This window comes from Notothenia rossii (genome assembly GCF_949606895.1).
Source record: "Notothenia rossii genome assembly, chromosome: 9".
Lineage (NCBI taxonomy): Eukaryota > Metazoa > Chordata > Actinopteri > Perciformes > Nototheniidae > Notothenia > Notothenia rossii.
Window position 1 is genome coordinate 40024754 of NC_136907.1, and position 22623 is coordinate 40047376.

Consider the following 22623-nt stretch of genomic DNA (forward strand, 5'->3'; position numbering starts at 1 on the left):
TGACTTTAAAAAGAGAGGCTAAATCTGTAAAATTACAGTGTTTTCACGTTAAAGTATTAGTGCTGTACTTTTATTAAAAGTTATTGACTGTAAAAAGAGCAGATACATCTGTAAAATTACAGTGTTTTCACGTTAAAGTATTAGTGCTGTACTGTTATTAAAGGTTATTGACTGTAAAAAGAGAGGCTAAATCTGTAAAATTAGAGTATTTGCCCGTAGAAGTATTAGTGCAGTACTTTTATTAAAGGTTATTGACTGTAAAAAGAGCAGATAAATCTGTAAAATTAAAGTGTTTTCCTGTAAAATCTTTAAGGACAATTCCCGTAAATGAATGGCTTATTCACTTTATTTCAGTTAAAGTATTTTACTTTAATTTAAGGGTTTTTGTTTGGCAACCGCTGTTGCCAGTACTTTGACCGTTTTTTTACGAGTTTTTTTTTTACAGTGTAAGGAAGTAGCGTAATTCATATATCCATAGCAGCATCGTTTGTCCAGCGGCTTAACGGTATACCAATACCCTCCAATCAGGTACCGGTACTGACTTAGTACCGGTTCTCGATACCCATCCCTAACCTGCAGTATCCCTCAGTGAGAACAATTGTGAGAATATGAACAGTATTTAATTTAAAAGCACAAGAGTGCATCAGAATCAGAAACATAGGGTTAAACAAGGAATTTGTCTTGGTATGTATAGTGCATACATAAAAATAGTTAAAGAAGATAAATTGTAAGAAAAACAACCAAAAAATTAGGATAGAGAAAAGAGTTTACGGGATATATAGATATAACAAAACAAAACGTCATACAGTAGTATATGCTGCGTACATGCTGGGTATATTCTTACCCAAACCAGGTTAGATACATGAGGCAGCGGCTGAACAAAGGGTTGGTGTTCAGAGAGGGTCCACAGGGGGGCAGTAGCAGTCCATATTAGAGGCACTACCCCCCCCCCCCCCCCCCCCACACACACTCATCTTCTGTTCTCAGTCAGCAGGGATCACGGAATGGCTTGTGTATCACATCAGCTCTGAAACAAAGCTCCATACTTTATAGCGCAATTCTACCTACTACAGAGCCACATTACTGACAGCCTTTGATTCTCCCATTATCCACGCATTGGGCACTCTGGGCCCAAAGAACCGCCCTGCTCCAGCACCACCGTTATCATCACACCCACACATGTCGTATCGGCTGCTCGTCTGTTTGAACTTCTCTGTGTAAGTGAATCTAAGCAGCACGTTCACAGCACGTTCTCTCAAATTCATGAGACACATTTACAAATGCTGATGTCCTTGTATTCAAAGACTATGCCCATTTATTCTGACCAGCTAATTAGCATTCCTGTAATATATCCTGTGCGCGGGGGCACAGACAGGAATTGGAGTGTTCCTGATTCATTGCTATGTTGAGCGCTCATAAGAATGGTTCGATAGGAGAAACTGGTTAGAGAGTGTTAGAATAAGGGGTGAATATTTTCTGTTAGATCTGGTTTGGTGACGTTGGGATTGTGTTATTTTTTTATTTGTCTTTCTCTAATCCTGGGTCACGCTTTTTCAAAGATGAATAATACTAAGCCATATGAAAATGCCGGTAATATAAATGAATGTATGAATGTTGATCATATGAAGTGATATGAAGTGGTTATTTTTAAAGAATAGGTCAAAACTATCTTGTGTAACTTCAACTAAACTGAACAGAATTCTGATCGTTTCAGATCGTGTCTGTTTTAAGGCTGGTTTGTGGATTTTCAGCAAGTGCTGATTAAACATTGTGTTGTACTTGTACCTGGTGTGGATGGAAGGAGTTATCGTTTCTAAAAAGAACAGCCAGCCCATCAAAGACTAGCATGACTAGCGTTAGCAGTTTTTTGCTACGCTAGCTACTGAATGTAGCTACACATGCTGCTGTTATCTTGTATGATTTGAACGGTGAATAAATATCCTCTCTGCTTTATTGCAACATTTATTTTCATTTGAAGAGACCTTGGTTTACTTTTGATGCAAGTTAAAGTTGAGAATTGCCTGTAACTGAATATGTACACATGAAACTCTGAATATTAGTATTTTTAGATTTAAGCTCTGCTTCCAATGCAGTCAATGATGACATTGATTGTTGAGATACTACAATAGTGTGTATGTCATTTTCTCAGTTTACAATGGTTTAGGATTTATCTGACCATTTTCAAATCACTCCATGGACTAGCACCTGAACACTCGTCAGACATGACCCCTCAGGTCCTCTGACGTGTGAGGACAGACCGCTACAGGTGAGGGTCCTTGGTTCCGCCCTGTGGAATAGTCTGCCAGAAACACCGAAGGCATGTCAATGAAAACACCTTTAAACCATATCTTAAGACTTATTGTTTTACCTTAGCATTGTCATGATCTAATTTCAAGTTTAACACACAGAACTCATTAATCCGCTTTCTGACTTTTTTACACAAACAAAATACATTGTATTCCAATACGGTATGAAGTGTGTAATGCTCTGCGCTATAATAGGCTGTAAAAAAAGTCTTAATCAAAGACAACGTTTTGGTAATTGTATGCCTAGGCTATGAAATGGTAAAATTCAATGACTAATTAATAACAATCACAGAAGCATTCTGTTAACGCTTGTCATGTGTAATGTGCTGGAACTGTGGGAAGTATAATGCTGAACAGAAGACTCGAAACAGAAATACAACGTACAAATGGTTATTTATTGATAATAATTCACAAAACATTCAAGCTGAGGGATGGTTCTGACTTCAAACCTTCTTTTTAATGCATCTCTTTGACATCTCATGTCCTTCAGTGTTAGCATGATTAAGGCAACAGGTGCATTCTTCATTTCAATAACTTCAATGTCATCAACAGCTAGGATGACTTTACACAGGTTGTTCAATATAAAAGCTACTGTTACATATTAAATATGACACATTGTTTGATTAAAACAACGGTTGATTCATGATACATATAAGTATTATAATCGTTACAATATACTTGTTTTGATAGGAGCATTAATGTGGCAATAAGGACTTTTTTAGGTGCAAAAAACATGCATGTTCTTCAAAACAATTACTTCATTGTGAGACCTGTACTGTACCAACACACACTTCCTGACTACACACACGCACCATACTGTTACATATATAGTTATATATGTATATGAAGCACTAGCAAGGTTAGTGGTTTGACAGTGTGTTCACATTCTGTGCTTACCAGGCTTTCATGAATGAATGGAAAGAATAAGAATAGCAGAGGGGGCTCCACACTCTGCGGCTAGCTGTAGCATGCTAATGCGCTGCTAGCAAATTGCGAATAAAGGATTAAAGATGGACGGGAATAAAGGAGTTGAAGATGTGTCCCCTTTTTACAAGGTGAAGATATATCAAGGGTATCACATTTAAATCCTGAGGCAGGGTCCGCTGTTCCTGAGTAAGAGCAATTGCTTTTTAAGGTGAAAGGATTTAGACTGCAAACACTGAGCCAGATGAACATTTAAACTCTAAACGTTCACAAATGCGCTCATATGGCATTATACCAGATTAAATGTCTGCGTAATAAGTATATATTGATATTTGTACACTTAAACTTTAGATGTCACTTGTTCTCAGCACATACTAGTGATAGAGGTTGCATTTTATTAATGCTGGATCTTTGTATTTATGCGTATTTCTTCGAATTGTAAGAGATAATGAGCCCTTTCTACAATTATTAGAGCAGTGTACTTTATAGTCATTAGTACACTGACTTGCTTCTCTGACAGCAGAAGAAGAAACATCTGTGTTGTTTCCACCAGAGCTGTAGCACTACGTACACAGCAGGTATGGGGATTTTAGAAAACATCACACTTGACTTTGGACCCATGTTTCCTGTCTTTATGACTTGCTGTCACATGTCTAGGAGTTGTATAAGGACACTGGCTGCCTGAAACTTCTGAGCACTAATCAAATACAAACTGTTCATAAGATTACATTTGAATTTCACCAATTATATATACATTAAAAAAAAGTACGTTAAGGATATGAGAGCTTACAAGCTGGATTATACAGTGAGATATACTGTTTAATTGAAATGAGAGGATCAGCATTATGTTCTGCCCTCACCTCTATTACTTCATACACTGGGACCATTAAGATTAAATTGGCTTTGATGCCTGTAATGTTTCCATGTCTCTTAGCTTCATATCGTCCTCTCCCCTCGGTCACTCCTGCTTTTTGATGGCGCGTCCCGTGAAGTGGTCCATGAGGCTGAAGGCTCCCAGGTATTGGCCCAGCATGATGCCCTGCTTCACAGGGAGGAGGCTACGGAGAAACAAAGGAAATGTCTGTTAGCTCTCCCTTTAGTTCAGGTGAGGAGTGGGGTATGGATATTAAACCAACGTAAGAAGCACCTCAAAGAAGATCAAGTCTAGTTTATGTTAAATATATTAATCATGTACAGTAGTGGGGAATGTTCTGTATTGACCTCAATCCATAGGCATTTATATTTAATGTGGTTCCATTTCATGTAATTATTCCAACAATAAAGCAACACATTCCCTAGCTCTGTGTTCGCTGTTTCAACGGATTCTCTTAAAGCAACATGTTAAAGGGATGATCAATTATGGTATGTGCCCAGACTTTCTATGTGCTGCAGACACATTTTTATGCAGAGGGAAAGGAATGAGTATAGATTGAACACAACTTTTTTACTTGAACATCAGTTTCAAATTCAACATTTAGCACTTCCCTCAAACCGAAGTCAAAGGTTTTTTGAACACGTTTTTGGTTAGAAGCCTGAAATAAGATCTGTGGTTAACACAAGCTGAAGAGATGTTGACGTTTTGTTCTAGGACATAACATACAGTACGTCAGTAAATACCCCACTTCTGAACACAGAGTGGAGCACAGCAGAAACACATAATGAGCCTTGGTGACCGGACCTCTTCTTCATAAAACTAGTAATCGAGCAGTGTGATGTGTGTAGAGGTGTGTGTGTGTAGGTGTGTGTGTGTGTGTAGAGGTGTGTGTGGTTAAAACGTAGCAGCCTGCGGTCGCTCTTTAGCTGTTCTAATTAAGGTAAACACAGTTGACTCTTTGCAGCTGATGCTGGTGACGTTTTCCTTCTATAAAACAGCTGTGGGCAGCAGATACTGTGAGAGTCACAGACATGAATTCATAGATCAAGGCAGACTGGTTTACAGACTCTCCTGTTTTGCCGATCTGGTGCTTAAACAAATAGCTTCATACCCCTGGACAAAATGCTCTTATACGGAAGTCCGAGTTTGAAATACATCTCAAGTAATATAAGCACTGTCATGTCAACACCTAAACATAACAGTATGCAATGAAATGGTGGTCTCCTGTGTGCTCCACTTACACTTTTGCACACCGGTAACTTTCTCATTCGAATAAGAAAGTAGGAGAAACTAACCAGTTCGCCCCAATTTTCATTTCGGTTTTTTTCATCTCCCTTAAAAGTGTAATATAGGGCATATTTTCTTCCAGGTCGTCCTACGAAAATGTGTCATCACTGCACTATAGTGTACACCTATATGTGCACACCTATATGTTGTATGGATACATGTCTGACAGACAGAACAAAGGCACAGGTCGCCAATTAGCTGCATCTCTTTGTAAAAATACTTCCCACTCAAAGTCAAACCAATAAAGCATGTATTCATTTCATTTCATTTCAAACCTTTATTTAATCAGATTGGTCCCTTGAGATCATAGATCTCTTTTTCAAGGGAGACCTGCAGAATTACCGCAGAAGACCTGCAGTATTATTCAGAGACACACTAATAGGGTCGAAGTAATGGAAACATCTTTCTGTACCACTCAATACAGCAGCCAAACTACAGCCTGCTAAAATACCCAGTGAGACGCAGCAGGAACAGTGAAGCTCCACGAGGAGGATTTATTAGACATGTGGTTTGAGAGGTGGTCTTAATAATCTGCACTCTGACCGAAGAGTCACTGTACCTCAGGTTATCCACAGCGCTTACTATGCATGGGTTCATCTATTTATTTCTTTATCACTTAGATTTATATGTATGATTCCGTGCTGCATTTCTTTTGATTTAATGTGATGTCTTATTTATAAGCTTCAAGTCCCTCAATAGAGAAATAGCCCTGGTAAGATTGATATATTTCATTAGTAGTTCAATGAAGCTCTTAGTCTAGACACGGGATCATTGGATGTATTTGTCAGAAAGGTACAATTTGTAAGTTGCTCCACCAAAATGATCCCATATATTACTGTCATTATGGAAGGTGATGTTCAAGTACCGGAACACAAAATGCTTAAATGGTGAATTTTGTTTTACCTCTAACCCGTTCAACGACACAAGTAACAATCTATCTGTTGTTGTGCAGTGTGCCGTCTTATGGCAGAGCTGATCATGGGATTTTGGTTTACAATAGCATAAATAAGAAAAGATAAATCAGGATGACCCCTAATGCTATGGAGGAATGCTATATTTCTGGATAACCCATTTAAAGCCAGAAATAAATATACATTTATCTAATTGAACAACATATTTGTACTAATGTAAAATCATTAGAGCCAGAATGCCTCCTGCATTCCTTGTAAAAAAGATTTGTGTTAGCAGCTTCTCGGTGACTAACAATTACTCTTTTGTCTCCGAAGACGGAGCACATACACGGCTGGATAATACAACAACGCGTTATTAAAGACGGAATACAAAGGCTTTTATGTAAAGCCAGCAGAGGGGACAGGAAAAGCGCTATCTCCATTTGTGTGAGCCGTGTTCCAGAGAGGAAAATCTTTCTAATGAGAATCATTTATAAATATTCAATAATAGCTCCGTTCTGAGACAAATGGACCAGAGAAAGGAGGGAAGGAGGACAGAAGACTGCAGAAAGACCTCGGAGCACTGAGGGATCAATACAATGCTCCTCTTTTATCACCTTGGTCAAGTGATGGGAGTCATTCACACTACTGCTACTGCTGCGTTATGGGAAATGTAGGCACCAACCCTATTCCTGTTATTAAGACTTCACCCATCCGAAAATCCTAAAAAGGGCCCTATTATGCTCCTTTTCAGGTTCATATTTGTATTAAGGGCCTCTACTGTGACATGTCTCAGAGCTTTAACGTTGAAAAAGCTTATTTTTTGTTGTTGTATTGCCTTGTGCTGCAGCACCTCTTTTCACCCTCTGTCTGAAACCAGAGCCCAGTGTGTAGTAGAGAAACCCCCTCTGGAGGGAACACAGGGCATTTACATACACTAAAAGCTACAATATAGAACACACTACAGGAGAGGGAACACCCTTTATATTCATCATTATTTCATATTTGAAATGCTGCACGTTGCAGTTTAATGAGGATTAAATAATTGAATGTTATTGGCCATGATTGTCTCAACCTGTCACATCCGTCTGTGAGGTATGCTAATCTTTTCTTTCTGAATAGATCAGAGATCACCTTGTACTACCTTTTCCCCCTGATAATGCTACATTATGAACAATGTGATTTTGATGAATTTGGCAGGAGGAAAGCTAGCTAACATTAGCTGTTAGCTGCAGGAGGGCAGAAAAGTACTGCTTTGCTAAATTCAGGAGCTAACAGCTAACTTTATGATGAGTAACATTATGATGTTTTAGAACTCTTTCTAAAAGTGCATTAGTGACGTTAAATGTCATGTTAAAAATGTAGTTTTGCCGGAAATGTAATTAATCCAGTTGTTGAAAATAAATGTTTTCACAGCAAAGTATAATAGATATTAGAGAGGGATTCAGAACACCGTATATAAAGACCCTAAGCAGAGGGTATACATACAGTAGGTGTTTGTTTAGGAGATGGGAATTATTGTTTTGTTTTTCACCAGGGTATCAAACTGGGTGTCCAGAATCCTGGAATTTAATAAAATGTATTGGTAATACTAAAACTACTAATACAATTCTAGTATCAGTATCCTACTATGAGTTATAACTTCACATTGCACATGTGTGTTCTCCCCTCCCTGTTTGCCATTCAAACTACAGCTCCTTGGCAACACTTCCATCAGCAGACTGGTAAGTGCATTACATCCTCACAAGAAGCACTCTTACTAATCAATAATCCTTAAAAGCAGTGAGGTTAGTATCATGTCCACTCCACTCACTACCCCACTTTACTCCGTTAAACCGAAGATAAGCGCCATCGTTCCTCTCTGGCAGAACTGAACCAGTTAAAATGGCTTTTCAGATCATTTCAGCTAAACCACACCCTAACCAATTTTTTTCCAAATCTAACTAAGCAGTCCACGTCATAAACAGCGAGCTTATCCCTCCTCAAACTCCTTATCTAATTTAGACAGCATGAGTATTACCAATTGTTATGTTGACTGATGCTTGGCATTCAGGTAAAACAAAAGTGTTATGAGTAAAAACCACGACACAAATAAAAACTGGGTACAGTCATTTTTTTTGTTTTAAGGGACACCTACACCTTAGATTATTCAACAAATCAAATACAAGAATTGCTGATTTGTTGTATAGCCACCATTGGTAATAGCAGAGACCTGTAAGGTATATTCATTGTCTTCACTGTCCAAACGTCTGCAAATGCGCTCAAGCATCATCATATTAAACATCCACACAGACTGGCAGGTGGATATTTGGCAGAAGGTACCTCATAAAAGGGCATTGTATTTTACTGTAGGTATCGAAAATGATTTAAAAGGTGGACTTCTAAACTTCTTCTAAACTTAACTCCGAAAACCATATTGCAACTGTCAGTGTACCGCTGTGGCTCAGTGGTTTAGTGTGCTGATCTTCAGATCAGGGGACCAAGGAAGCAGGTTCAATCCCACCTTTCTTCCCTGGTGGGATTGAACCCACCTAGGTAACCCTAACCCACCACTGCAGTCCACATGCCGCTGTGTCCTCGGGAAAGACACATCACCCTACATGTCTAATATATGTCATATGTCAGCGTGTAATATTTTAACAAAGTTGTTACAACTGCAACTAGTGTTCTTCTAGCTCTGAATTTCCTTTAAAACACTCATGAGGTCATTCAGTAAAGGAAGAGCAGTTAAAGGGTGTTCAACTGATTTATATCACACTTTAATACATGTAGTGAAGGAAGCTAAAAAGAAAGGTTCCTTTTTAAGATTTAGTCTCTAGTAGAGGTCTGTTATTTTTGTATTGAAGCTGGGTGATTTGTATGCACATGAAACCACAGATGTGCATGAACCATACACCACCAGAACCTACATCAAATGAACCATTCAACCTGAAGTCATTCAGAAAGAGAAAGCATCTTGATGCTACCTGGTGACATGGACATTTGGAGATGGACTCAAAGGGCTGGAAGTCCAAAGGAAAATAATAATTCCATGTTTAACTAACTCAAATGTAACTTACTAAAAAAAAAGGAAATACAATTGAGTGTCTAGATAGTTGATTTGTTAAAGATCATCTCAGACCTTCTTAGATCATCTCTTTTTGTAACACAATTTGCCAAATGTCTAATAAAGATTATTCTCCTGCCATGAAGAACGTGTCACACCAGGAGCAGACTTAGTATCCTCTCGGTTTCACTAGAGCAGGGGTATTCAACTAAAATTCAACGAGGTCCAATTAGAGAAAATCTCCCCATGCAAAGGTCCGGAGCTTCAAAATGTCTAACTAGCTTTATGAATAGTGTGATATATTTTGAAGTAGCCTGTAGCTTTATCAACGTCTGCATGTAATCAACAACTGACTGCCAATCAAAGAAAGAAAGTACAATTCAAAAACAACAATATTTATTGTCAATTAACATTGAACTAAATACAGATATACAGTAAATACTGTGGATATGTGTAATGTTCCTCTCTGGCTACATTTACAAATAAAATAGAGAAAATAAATAAAATAGCTTTTGAAAATATGTGCATCTTAAAAGTGCTTAATTTTAGATAAATAAAAGAAAGTGTAGCAGCAGCTTGAGTTTCTCTTTTTCTTTGTTTCTTCCGTTTCACATCATGACTTAACAGTTTCAGACTATTGTAGAACAATATCAGTCTTTACACATCATAACAATTGAACAGTTTTAAAGTTTCTCTTTCTTTCCCTCTTACATTGCCCTTTGTGTTTTGTCTCATAGTGGCGTTTTGTCACTTTTAATGAGCGCCAAGGTCTCTGAACAAATGAGACACACTGGTTCTGTGCTCCCAGTGGGCAGGATGAACATGAATGAGTCCACTCAGGGTTCAAAGCTCTGTTCTCACTGTCCACTTTCCTTTTCTTGGAGAGTGCCATGTGTAATTATTTGTCTCTCCCTGTCTGCCGCTAACACGCCTGTTCACTCTCCTCTCCACTTCTCTCCCTGTATCGCTAACTCTTCTCTTCACTAAGGCCCATTCCCAAACCGCCCCCGACACCCTACCCCTACCCCTCCGTTTGCGCGTTCACGGGGAGGGTCCGCCATATTGAGGGCTGTTCCAAACCAACGAGTGTTGAGCGGTGTGGAGGGGGAGTGGGCTATCAAGCCCTCAAACAGCGAGTCTGCAGCGGTGCTGACTTGAGACTGGTCTCGACCTGACCTGACTCAACGCTGTGTGTGTCTGTCAGGAAACACGCTGTTAACAAGTAGTTCCAGCAAACAGCCACTGATAAACTGCGATGTTAACAACCTCATGATAACCTCATATGTTTTTAACTTAGGATCATACCTGTGTTTAGTCTAGAAAAAGGTAAATGTGTGCATTTTATTATAAAGTTGTGTATATTTACAGACTATTGCAAAAACTAAGAAGCTTATAAACATCAGGTTTCAAACTAAAAGAGCTTTACAAAAAGTAACACAGTTAAAGATGTTTGGAGTTTTATTTGAGTTATTCATTTACATTTTTTGTCAAAGAGATGCTGATTTGAAACCGTTGTTAAAGACAGTTACGGCATTTCCTGTTTCTGCCGGAGAGAGGGGAGTTTGTCCCAAAGCTTACCGCTGTATTTACTCCCTCCATCTGACAGGAGGGAGCCTCGTTGAGCTACGAGTGTGGCTACAGACGGAGTTCACTCCGTGACGGAGGGGTAGGGTCGAGGGAGTGGTTTGGGATTGGGCCTCACTTTCCTCTCCGCTTCTCTCTGCCGCGCTCTCGTCTCTTCTTCTGTGTTTCTCTCCCTATGTCGCTCACTCGTCTCTTTCGCCTCCTGTCAGCGGCGGTTAAAATAGAATCGCCCCACCAAAATTGAAATCCCCTATTAATGTATCAGGTCCGGGTCTATATAGGTCGGCGTCTGGGTCCGGATCCGGCCCGTCTGTTACTGAACTATGCACTAGGCTGTTGGATTTATGTACAGACCACAGCGGAAATAATCAACACCCACTTTTACATTTCATGAATTGAGGACCCGCTATGGGAAAAGCTCCAAAACCACTGGATCCAATACAGTAAATGTAATGTCCTCAGTTTGTTTGTGCCTTTCTGTTTAAAGAATGATCTTTTCAAACGTAATATTCACTGTAGAACCCACCTGTTTCCATTGCTCCTAAAACACATGTTGCACTTAAAATGGTTTGGCTTATTGAAAGCTAATGTCTTTGCAGGACTCTTGTTGTTCTGAGTTTGTATCCTCATTGTGGATTGCACCTATTTATAAAAGTGTTAGCTAAACAAAAGTTAATGTAAAAGCTACCACGATACCAACATTGATTAATAAACTGTTAAAGCCGAGTGTACCTTTAACTGACAATACCCTCCCATGATGCTTGGCCATTCTGTAGATAACCATGAAACAAGAGAACTAAAGCTGGTATATTTACTGGGTATCGTTAAAAGTGCTCATTCTAATGGCTGAATTAAATTTTCTGGACATGAGCAGTAACTGTCCTAAATAATTGTATTCTTCATTTTCCAGCTGGTTTATGCATGTACCTGCACATAAATGAGCAATGAAATCCCATCATACCCGTGGTGAGCATGTGTGACTGTGCTCCAGCTGAGAGCAGCTCCTTATTGAACCATTTTCATGCTTCATAAGGTGGCTGTAGCCTGATCCCTCCTGCCATAAAGACCCACAGTGTCTCCATAAAAGTGACGCCTGCTGCTGTTGCTGTAAAAAGGCAGCTGGAGGCCTGTGTTGTGTATGAAGGACCGTCATAAACACTGGGATACATAGCAGCCTGTTGATTTACTTCTAATGTTGTGGCTCTGTTTTTTCTGCTGTCTGACTGTACTCAAGCTCTGCATGTGAATACATTTGTTTATGGTCCACTTTAGATGGGCTCTGGGTTGTTGTTCCCACAACTAGTCTGTTGTTTTATTAATCTATTCATCTCCTTTTCAATGCGGAAGAAAATGCAGGTATAGTAATCACAGATATCTTCCTGCGCTGTTGTTGCAGCCTCAGAGCACTTCACAGGACAGTGGCTGAGCTGCAGGGAAGTGGACTAGCCGATGGCCAGAGGAGGTCAGGGTTCGTACGGGTGCTTGAAATCCTTGAAAATGCTTGAATTTTTACGAGGTGTTTTCATGACTTGAAAAGTGCTTGAATTTTGGGAATGGTGCTTGGATTTGAGATAAAGTGCTTGAAATTGTAAATGCTTTACTTTTACAATAAATTGCTGTCTGACTGAATAGTTCGCTTTTTAGATTAAAAGAAAATAAAGAAGTCGGAGCGCGCTTAGTTGCTTCGCTTCTACATAAAACAGCTCCGCTCCGGCCTTCCCGCGCTATGCGCGCGACCTGCAAGTGTTTTATTTTGTGTGACCTGGGCATTCTAATGAGAGAATGACAGTATGCCAGGAGGTTGCTGTTTTAACGAGCGTTGGCTATCCGAAAAGAAATACAAGCTGTGGCTAAAACGAGGATCAACCCAACGATTCGCCTTCTGCACAGTTTGCCACAAAGAATTTCAATTATTCGCGATGGGAGAGTCTGCGCTGACGAGCAATATGAAAGGTAAGCCGTAGTAGAGCATTTTGGATTAGGCTAACGTTGCATGTTACGTTTGTTTAAGCTAGTAACGTTAGCGAACTCGATGTGGGATAATTGCTTATGCAGGTGACAATAATAAAAAGGAGCGTACCTATGTCGGTATTTGCGACAGTCGCCATCCTGTGGTTTTCAGAGGATGAAGCACATAAAAGCAATGTATTTTGTACTGGTAGTATTTTTCGTGCGTAAACTTGCTCCATCGAAATCAGTCACATTGACCCGAAGACACATTTTGAGTTATACACTGTTGGAAAGAGGATATTCCTAGCTTTCTAACGGAGGAAACATATTTTCGTTTGTATTACTGGTCTGGGGGAAGCTCGCGAGTGTGTGTGTGTCGCGAGTGTGTGTGTGTGTGTGTGTGTGTGTGTTTGTGTATTTTTGCGTTTGTGTGTATTGTGTTAGTTTCCCGGGGAAAACACTCACGAGAAACACCGGCTGTTGTTATGCCTGCTTTGACGTAAAGTTACTCCGTTCTCCGCTTGTAATTATGCTGTTACAAGCTTCAAGACTTTGTTTATTTGAAATCAGATGAAAACAAACTGTAACGGACCCTGCCGTGTTATCTATGATTACTATACGCCAGGGGTACTCAAATACAAATGTTAAAGGTCCAAAAAAATGTTTTTAATAAGACAAAGGTCCGATGATTACGGTCATTCAACATTTTAAACAATTGCAACAAGATTCTTAACACGAGGTTGCAAAAACAAAAATAATCTGTGTGCAGCAGTTTTCATTGTTATTGCGTCTGTGCTTGATCCCTCAGAGTCGCAGAGCTGCACAGTTATGAATAAAGGCAGCCGCACCCTCTTTCATTCAGCATTCCCATCATTGCTTTATAAGTGTCTTGCCCCCTTGTGTGTCCACTGAGGTTCGTCAGGCCCAACTCATCTTCAACAAACTCCCCCTTTGCCTCATCATAAAAACTCACAAACACCAGCAACTGAGCATTGTCAGTGGTGCCAGTGGACTCATCCACAGCTAAGGAAATGCACTGTGCATTTTGTATTCCATCACAAAGCTGATTAATCAAATCACCAGCCAGTATTTATGTTCTTCTGGTTGCTGTGGAATCTGAGAGGGGGATTTGCTTTATTTGACCTGTCATTTCCTCTTTTTGTTTGCCTTCAAACATGGTCTCCATCACTTCAGTCATGCATTATTTTATACTTCAGTTATTATCCAGTGGAAAGTCCTTACCTACTGGCCTAGTTAAAAAAAAGTGGTTACTTTTTTTTGGCTGGGCAGTGTAGTTTTACACACCGTCTTATTTGACTTTCTCAGGACTTAGAACAGTTTTTTGGGGGCAGACCCCCACAAAGAAAAAACTCGTAAGGTCATCATCTTAACAGTTTTGTATGCTCATCCCGTGAGCAGAGCATCATGTCTATTACAGCTGAATGCCGCGATTACCATTTTGTTCAGCAAAACGCCTCACCAAATTAGTAAGATCCAAAGCTTTAGTGCATTTTGATTCAATGAACAGCCATTGATTCAATGTACAGCCAAACTTGACAGTCTCTTCTCTGTCATTGTAGACCGCAAATACCTCATTCCTTCAGTACTTAGGTCCGAATCAGTCTATGGTCCGAATGCTTCTCGTTTTGCGCCGTACCGTTCAAATGAAATCGCCGCCAATCATATTTCAACGCTCGCGCCATGGGTTGACGTGCGTTACAAGACGTGTGTCTTGTGCTGCATTCACTTGCACTCGGACATTAGAGACGTTCTCTCATAAATGTCCGATGAGCCACAACTTTTCTTTCAAAACAAAGCTGCCAACTGGGTGGCAAGGCCTATTTTTAGGGTGGCAGTTGCCACCCCATGCCGCCCCGGGGTCCCCGGTAGGTGAAACTAGGCTGCTAGCTACAGTACAGATGCAACTAGATGAGCTGTTAACTCTCGCTCTGACTTTTTTTTTTTTAAACACACATTTTTCCCACCCGCATTCCGCGAAGACCCGCCCTACTGTGCCTCTGATTCGCAGAGTGTTGGTGGGGGGGAAAAAACGCTGACGGGATGCTGAATGTGATTGGACCAATGCGTTGACAGACACACACAGACACACACAGACAGACAGACAGATAGAGCGCTGTTTGTACACAGCGGAGAATTTTGACTCGTTGCGTTGTCTCAAAAATAACACAGATAATACAGATAATACATATGAAAAGTATAATTTCGCTCAGAGTCCAGAGACAGTTGTCGTTCGGTCCGGATCCGGACCGGAGTCCGGACTTTGAGGATGCCTGCTATACGCCATACATTCATAATGTCAGCGGGAGGGAGGGGGGAGCATCGCTACTTAAAAGCATTAGTGCGAGGGAGAGCTGTCATCTTCCCTTTACAAGCTTCAAACATGTATTTATCGGGAGTTTTTGGCAATAAAAGTTTCATATTCTGAAAGCCAAGACTTTGTTTATTTAAAATCAAACAAAAAACCCGAGCCCTGAACAACCATTTTTTTTTAAACAAGTAGATAACGTAATAAAATAACACATACAGCGACATAACTGAATGACAACTATCATTTTCAGCATCTTACTGATAACTGTTTTATGAATAAACAATTTGTGTTTATGATATGTTATTTAGGAAAGAAGCATCAAGATTGGATGTGAAGACTTCAAACTCCAGGTCCTACATTGGGAGATTTTTTCCAACAGACGAGGGATGCAGTAGAGAGAGCCAATACAGTGGAAGCCGCCAGTGGAGTAGCGACAGGAGTTGCCCCTCTAATATCAGCAGGTTCATCAAATCCACCCAAGTCATCCAGCAAGACCACAGGCACTTTAACATCATTTGTTAGCTCTAATCCAACACTCAAAGCAGAAATATGTTGGGCAACAAAAGTTGTAACCAGCCACTATTCGTACAAATCATGTGAGAACGCAGGGGCCATTTTCCAGACAATGTTTCCTGACAGTGATGTAGCGAAGCAGTTCAGTTGTGGGGAGAATAAAGTGGCATATCTCACTACATTTGGGATTGGTCCTCATTTCTCTTCCATAATGAAGGCCAAAGCCAAGAAAGAGTCTGGATATGTTCTTCTGTTCGATGAAAGTCTGAATCGGGAAATGAAGAAAAGCCAGCTTGACATCCACATTCGATTCTGGAATGACAACCAAGTAAACTCAAGGTATCTGACATCGTTTTTCATGGGTCATCACACTGCAGCACAAATCTATGAGAAGGTTGAGACAGTGTGTTTGGATATAGGCTTCCAAAACCTGATTCAGCTGTCAATGGACGGTCCAAATGTGAACTGGAAACTCTCCTCCATAGCCCAGCAAAACATTGAAGGACAAACTGGCAAGAAATTGCTAAATGTAGGAAGCTGTGGTTTGCATATACTACACAACTCCTTTAGAGCATGGTGTGCATCCACAAACTGGGAGCTGGGAAATGCTCTGTCAGCCCTTACTGTAAATGGCTTTTCAAGGATGTTCCAGCTCGTAGGGAGGACTATACAGAAGTCACTGGTACCTCATCCTTCCCTCTTGACTTCTGTCATCATCGATGGCTTGAAAATGTGGAGGTAGCTGAGCGTGCCTTACAGATTTTGCCTTCTCTAAAAATAAACATCGATGCTGCCAAAATGAAAACTGTAACAGAACCATCTACTAAGTCTTTTAAGACTGCTCAGATGATTGTTCAAGATGACCTCTTCGAAGCAAAGCTCAACTTCTTTTTAATGGTGGCAAGGGAAGACACACCTTTTTTGAAGTTATACCAGACTGATAAACCGATGCTGCCATTTATGAGTGAGGATCTCTCTAATATACTGAGGAGTCTAATGGAGAAGTTTATCAAGCCCAGTGTCATGAAGAATGCAACTAACACGGTCAAGCTTCTGCAAGTTGACTTAACTGACCCAGTCAACCACATTGTCACCAAACTGAGAGTGGGATTTGTCACAGAGCGAGGTCTGGAGGAACACATGAAGAAGAACTCAGGTGCTGAGAGGTTGAGACTGGAGTTCAGACAGAATTGCAAGCTGTTTTTGCTGAAGATGGTCTCCAAGCTTTTTGAAAAGGCTCCACTCAAATATCCCCTTGTAAGAAACTTGTCTGTTCTGGATCCAAGGGTGCTCCTCAAGAGCAAAGAAGTAAGCACACGAAAATGCACTACTGTTCTGCGGCTCCTTGTGGAAACTGGCCGCATTGAAAAAAATGTTGCGATGAGATCATTAGGGAGTTTGGTCACTTCAATGACCACAGCCTGATGTCAGCGTCAGATTCCTTCAGGGACTTCAACCCACAAATTGGAAGATTGGATGAATTCTACCAGGAGCATTTATCGAACAAAGCAGAGTGTCGTCATCTATGGGAGGTAGTAAAACTCGTCCTGGTCCTTTCACATGGTCAAGCATGCGTTGAGAGAGAGTTTTCAATTAACAAGGAAGTTATGGTGGAGAACCTCAAAGAGCATTCATTGATTGCTCAGCGGGTCATTAATGACCATGTGCACAGTGTTGGAGGGCTGCTCAACATAGCCTACACAAAAGAGCTGCTCCTCTCTGCAGCATCTGCCAGGCAGAAATATCACATATATCTTGATGACCAAAGACGTCTAAAGCAAGATGAGAAGAAGACACAGAAGAGGAAAGGAATGATGGAGGAGATAACACAGATGAAAGCCAAAAAGAAGAGAATGGAAGAAGACATAAGGGTCCTCATGAAGTCTGCTGATAATAACACAGAAAAAGCTGAGTCAGAAGGAGAACTAAGCTTCATCTCCAAGTCCAATGGCCTTCGAAGAGCTGCTAAGGAAAAGGAAAGACATCTGGAGACTTTGGAGAGACAGCTAACTGATAAACTCAAAGAACTGAGAGACACTCCCTAATAAGCTGCATGCTATTTAGCCTTGATGATTCAGTGTATAAGCCTTGTTGCCTCTGCTGCAAAAAAAAAAGATGCGGTTTGTGTCTCCCACTTCCGTTTCCTTTCATGGAAATAGTTTAATCCTGTGATTGCTCCTGCGTGTTGTTTGAGGATGCATTCAGGGACTCGTGTGTTCTGCAGACCAGTGGTCTGATCTGATTTAAAAAGTGTTTTTTATCACTATCTTACGATAAATCAATATTGTAAAAACCAAAACTCTTACACAGAAAGAGGATCTCTGCACATGCTTTTTTTTTACATCAGCTTTGTGTTTCAATGGTTTTGTCCTAACCTTGGAGAGCCGTATGTTTACTGCCACCCTAAAAGGACCTCAAAAATGTTAATAAAGAATTTATTGAAAAGTTAGTTGGCTGATTGTTTTATATTGGCTCAGCCAGGTTATATGGGATGCCCAGTCTACTATATATGATATGGGTCACTCATTTTACAATATTAAACTTTGTTTTCTTATCTTACATTTTTCATCCTTATGTAGAATGTTATTACGAAACACACATTTGGTTGTTTATAGCATAAAGAACATCTGATTTAATGTGAGGTAGCGAAATAATCATTTTAGTATAAGTAAGTGCATATAAATATGTAATTTACAACAGCTGTACGCTGCTTGAAAAGCTTGAAAATGCACCTTGAAAATGCTTGAAAAGTGCTTGAATTTGACTTTGGAAAAGGTGTAAGAACCCTGGGAGGTGCATCCAGGAGGAAATGTTGCCTTGCTGACATGCACACACCCTCACTAGCTCGTATGTTGATAACCATTTCTTTTGAGTGCTTGCATTACAGAGAACATATTCTGCTCATTTCCAGGTGTATATCAGTATATAGTGTCTCTACTGGGACATGTCTCCATGCTTTAATGTTCAAAAAGCTCTTTATTTTTCTCATACTGCCTGTGCTGCAGCACCTCTTTTCACCCTCTGTCTGAAACCAGAGGCCACTCTGCTCTGATTGGTTCGCTGGACGGCTCTGTTGTGTTTGGTAAACGGCTTAGAGATGTCCCACCCCTTAGCCTATCAGGTACAATGTGTTAGAGCGCTAGCCAATAGCAGCGCTAAGCATGTTACATAGTGATGTCACTTGCTACTCCCCTCTCTCAGAGCACAGACATGAGACCTTGGAGTGCCACAGTCTCCTTATTATTGCCTGTTATGGGTCAGGCATAGGTTGATACAGGACATTCTGCCACTACTAGGGACATCTGGTAGTGCATCTCATCGGGGACGTGTTCCCCTTTGGCACATATTCTCTTAACAAGGAGTCATAGTGCTTTGTTGTCTTGTCATGCAGAATGTTGATTATTTTCTCAGAACTAGCTAAGTACTTGGGAGAAATCTACAGAATTGCTTCGAGAAAGCTTTGAGCTGTTACCAACCTTACGACCCCAGCCCCCCCAGAATCCTCTGTCCAACAAGCTCCAATTTGTTTTTCTTAACCTAATCTGAGTTTTGCAGAAGTGTTGTACTGCAGCGTGGGAGTTCATATTGAATTTAAACTGTAAAGGATAAATCCCATCTTCCACATTTCAAAAACGTTCATTTACTTAGATTATTTTGGATATGAACATTGTATTATTTATTTAAAACATCAATAAAACAATTTAAACCTGTACCCTATCAACAGGTTGGTCATTTCCGTTTTCCTGGCCAGCTTTGCATTAACCATTATAAATATTGCCGTGGGAAATGTGTCTCTCCAGCTGCAAGGTGACGTCTCGCTGACTCACCCTCTCTCTCTTTGATGATGCCAAAGAACCAATTCTGTGATGTGTGAGTCACTGGAGAACAGAAGAAGATACGATCCTTGATTCTTTCACCCACCCCTGAAAGATTTCATTTTATATATTCTTTCATTTAATATATAGACTGCTGTATTTCTTCACATCCAAGGCTGGATAAGCAGTCAGGGAAATGCCCCGGGTTCCCTGAGAGGGTGACCAGTTGGCAAAAAGTAAGTTTGTGAGGGACAATGTGGGACACGTACAGCGATGCTTTGAGGTAGTTTAGATTTCCATAATGTTCATTTAATCCTAAAGAACAAAATCAACATTTCTATTGAAACTATTAGCTTGTAAATATGAATACTAGGCTTTTCTATAGGTTGATTTGTTTGCACAAACTATGCAAGTTAAGGACTTAAATATATTTGACCGCAGGTAGCTTACTACCACAAACTGCTGAACTGCACAGTGTGGTATACGTTCATTATTTCACTGCTGTTACCTCGTGTGTTTGGATATCCTCTTTTGGTTTTTCTTTGTGAGTCAGGGGTTTCTCATGAGTCTTGTATATGTATATGTAGCTTCAAATCCTATTCACTTCTGGGAGCGATTAAAAAAAAACTGGCAAATGTCACCAAAAACTCTTCATCAGCTACTGAGTAAATCATTGTATGATTGATTGACATCTGACACAGCTAATGGTGATAGCCCTCTCTGGCAGAGAACAGCCATTGGATAAATGCAAAGCTTCAACTGTCTGGGCGACTGTCAAATGAAGGGACATGGCCTCAATCTGTGGGACAAAGGACACTTGGTCCCCCTACCTGGGACTATGGACTGATCTCTGTTTCCTCAACAAGGCAAGGAGAAAAAATGGCGATGTGTGTATGCAGCGCTTTTAGTAAACGCTGTGCATGTTTCATCAAGTTGGTGAAGATGTTTCCTAATTTGCATGTTTTGGCACATTTGTGTTTTGATATTTGCATCGTTTTTGAAAGTGCAGCATTTTTTTTTCCTAATTGAAATGTTTTCATGTTTGCACCAGTCAGCCCTCGTAAGAACGAATGAATGCTGCCATTAACTTTACAGAGTTCTTCATCCATTCAAGACAGAGTCTACAGTCCCATGCCTTCGAAGAACGCCATTTTCCACATTTAATAAACTGTGATGGTGTGCTCAGTCAGCCCTTCCCTTGGACATGAACCAGTTCCCTCATATAGAGTTTTCCCATACATGCCTACAATGGTCTGTAGTTTATATTTTGTCCAGTAGGTCTGTGCTTTAATAGATCTGAGTAGGTTGCTTATAATGTATTGTTCTTTCTTTTGAAAGAACAATACAATACATTGGTTCTTTCTTATTGTTATGTCCTTTCTCTTTGATGCCCCCTATTCAAAGCCCCTGTTGTGATAAAATACTGTATAAATAAATTAACCTGGCCTCTAAATTGGTTGACAGATAATGAGGTAAACAAATGGGGCGCGTTTGACTCAAGGGGAATGCTTTTAGAAGTGACGTGAGAATTGAAAAAGGTCCCCAGTGCCCTGACAGCACCCGGTGAATCACCAATTGAGTCACAGCAAAGGTCCTCTCAGGTCACGCTTCCTTTTGTATCAAAACCGCCTATGCAGTTCAGCCATGGCTTGAGCATGTGAGTCAAAATCAGCAGGAAGTGTTGAAAAGGCTTATTCAATTTGTGGACTGTGCAGAGAGTACAGAGAGAACAAAATGCTTTGTAATTAAGCATATTCAGAAATTGGTCTGTGGACAAAGTTAAAGTGAAGTTTAAAAAAGCAATACTACAATCTGAGTTTGTTTTAGTTTAATACATACAGTAAATGGAGAAATGTCCACACATTCTTTGAACCAGAGGCCATGATGACTGGTTTCGTTCAAGACTCCTAAATGTGTATCATAAAATATCGTTTAAAAAATAAATGTATTGCAACATTGTAATCCTGCTAGTAATCCCCATGTTTTTGAAATGTAACAGTAACCTGATGCATTATTTTATGTAAAAGTAAGGGAATACAATTATCTTTTTTTGTAAATATGTTACTTCCCAAGCCTGTTACATGCTGGGCATGTACTCTAGAGGCCTGTACTGAGAAGCCAGTTCAACACACCCTTCAACACACCCTGGATAGGTTTGAGTTATCTGGCTTAACTAACCCTAACAAACGCGATCTCGCTAAGCGGTCCTAAGTCAAGCAAGGGTTTCTCTGTCCTGCTATGAGCGGGTTCACATGAAAGGGGCGGAGTTAGCAACATTCCACTAATCACAATATAGAGAAGTGTATTGACAGCAACACGTCATATTTCATGAATGAAGAGTAAACTATAATATTTGATAAATATCAAGAAGTTCAACTGTATACATCCATGACTTCATATGTATGGCGATTTACCCACGTAAAAATTGAACCAGGGTTGTAGGACTAAAAAGTTAACCCTAAAGTATCTCTCTAACCCCAAATCCTGCTTCTTGTTCAGGCCTCTGATGCACGTTTAGTTACACCAAAAAAACTAAACACTGCCAGACCAAGTTCATGATAGCTTAAAGTTACAAACGGCAAGGTGAAACGCCTGACTTGACATTATACCGATAGTGAAGTTATTCTGTATTCATCACATCAACAGGAACACAGGGAAAAATATAATGTATATAATATAAACAGAAATGCAAAAATGTGTAGATTTGCACCAAAGGAAACCTCCGCCCTTATACGATCATGGGATGTTTGTAATGGTTGTTGCTGAGAGGTCAGCAGATTTAGATCTGAGGCTGTTGACTTGCAGTAGTGAGAGAAGGACTGCAGCAATGCCATTGATATTATACATCATTAGAGTGGTTTAGTCTGAGGTTCAGTGCCTTGCTCAGGGGAACCTCAACAGTAGCAGCAGCAGCAACGGGAGGGAGAGCAATTTATGTATAAAGACGTTTAAGAAGCCAGCAACCCTATTCGATGGAGCTTTAAAATAATAAAATCCTTTGAATGATCTTTAAGAAAGCCTCACTGATAGTAAGCCTACTTGTGTTGTTTTTTTATGAACACACATTATTCAGATTCACGAAAGAATACATAATCTTTATTTAAC

At 40.1% G+C, this 22623-nt stretch overlaps 1 protein-coding gene across 1 annotated transcript in view; it reads right to left on the minus strand.

Annotated features, from left to right (window-relative positions):
• Positions 1 to 2682: 2682 nt before the first annotated feature.
• LOC307017955 (epidermal retinol dehydrogenase 2-like) overlaps positions 2683 to 22623 on the minus strand; it is an 89291-nt gene continuing 69350 nt past the window's right edge. The window contains exon 7 of the mRNA XM_079647939.1: positions 2683 to 4288. Coding sequence (XP_079504065.1) covers positions 4189 to 4288 — 100 coding nt within the window. The 3' untranslated portion in view covers positions 2683 to 4188. The remainder of the gene's footprint in view (positions 4289 to 22623) is intronic.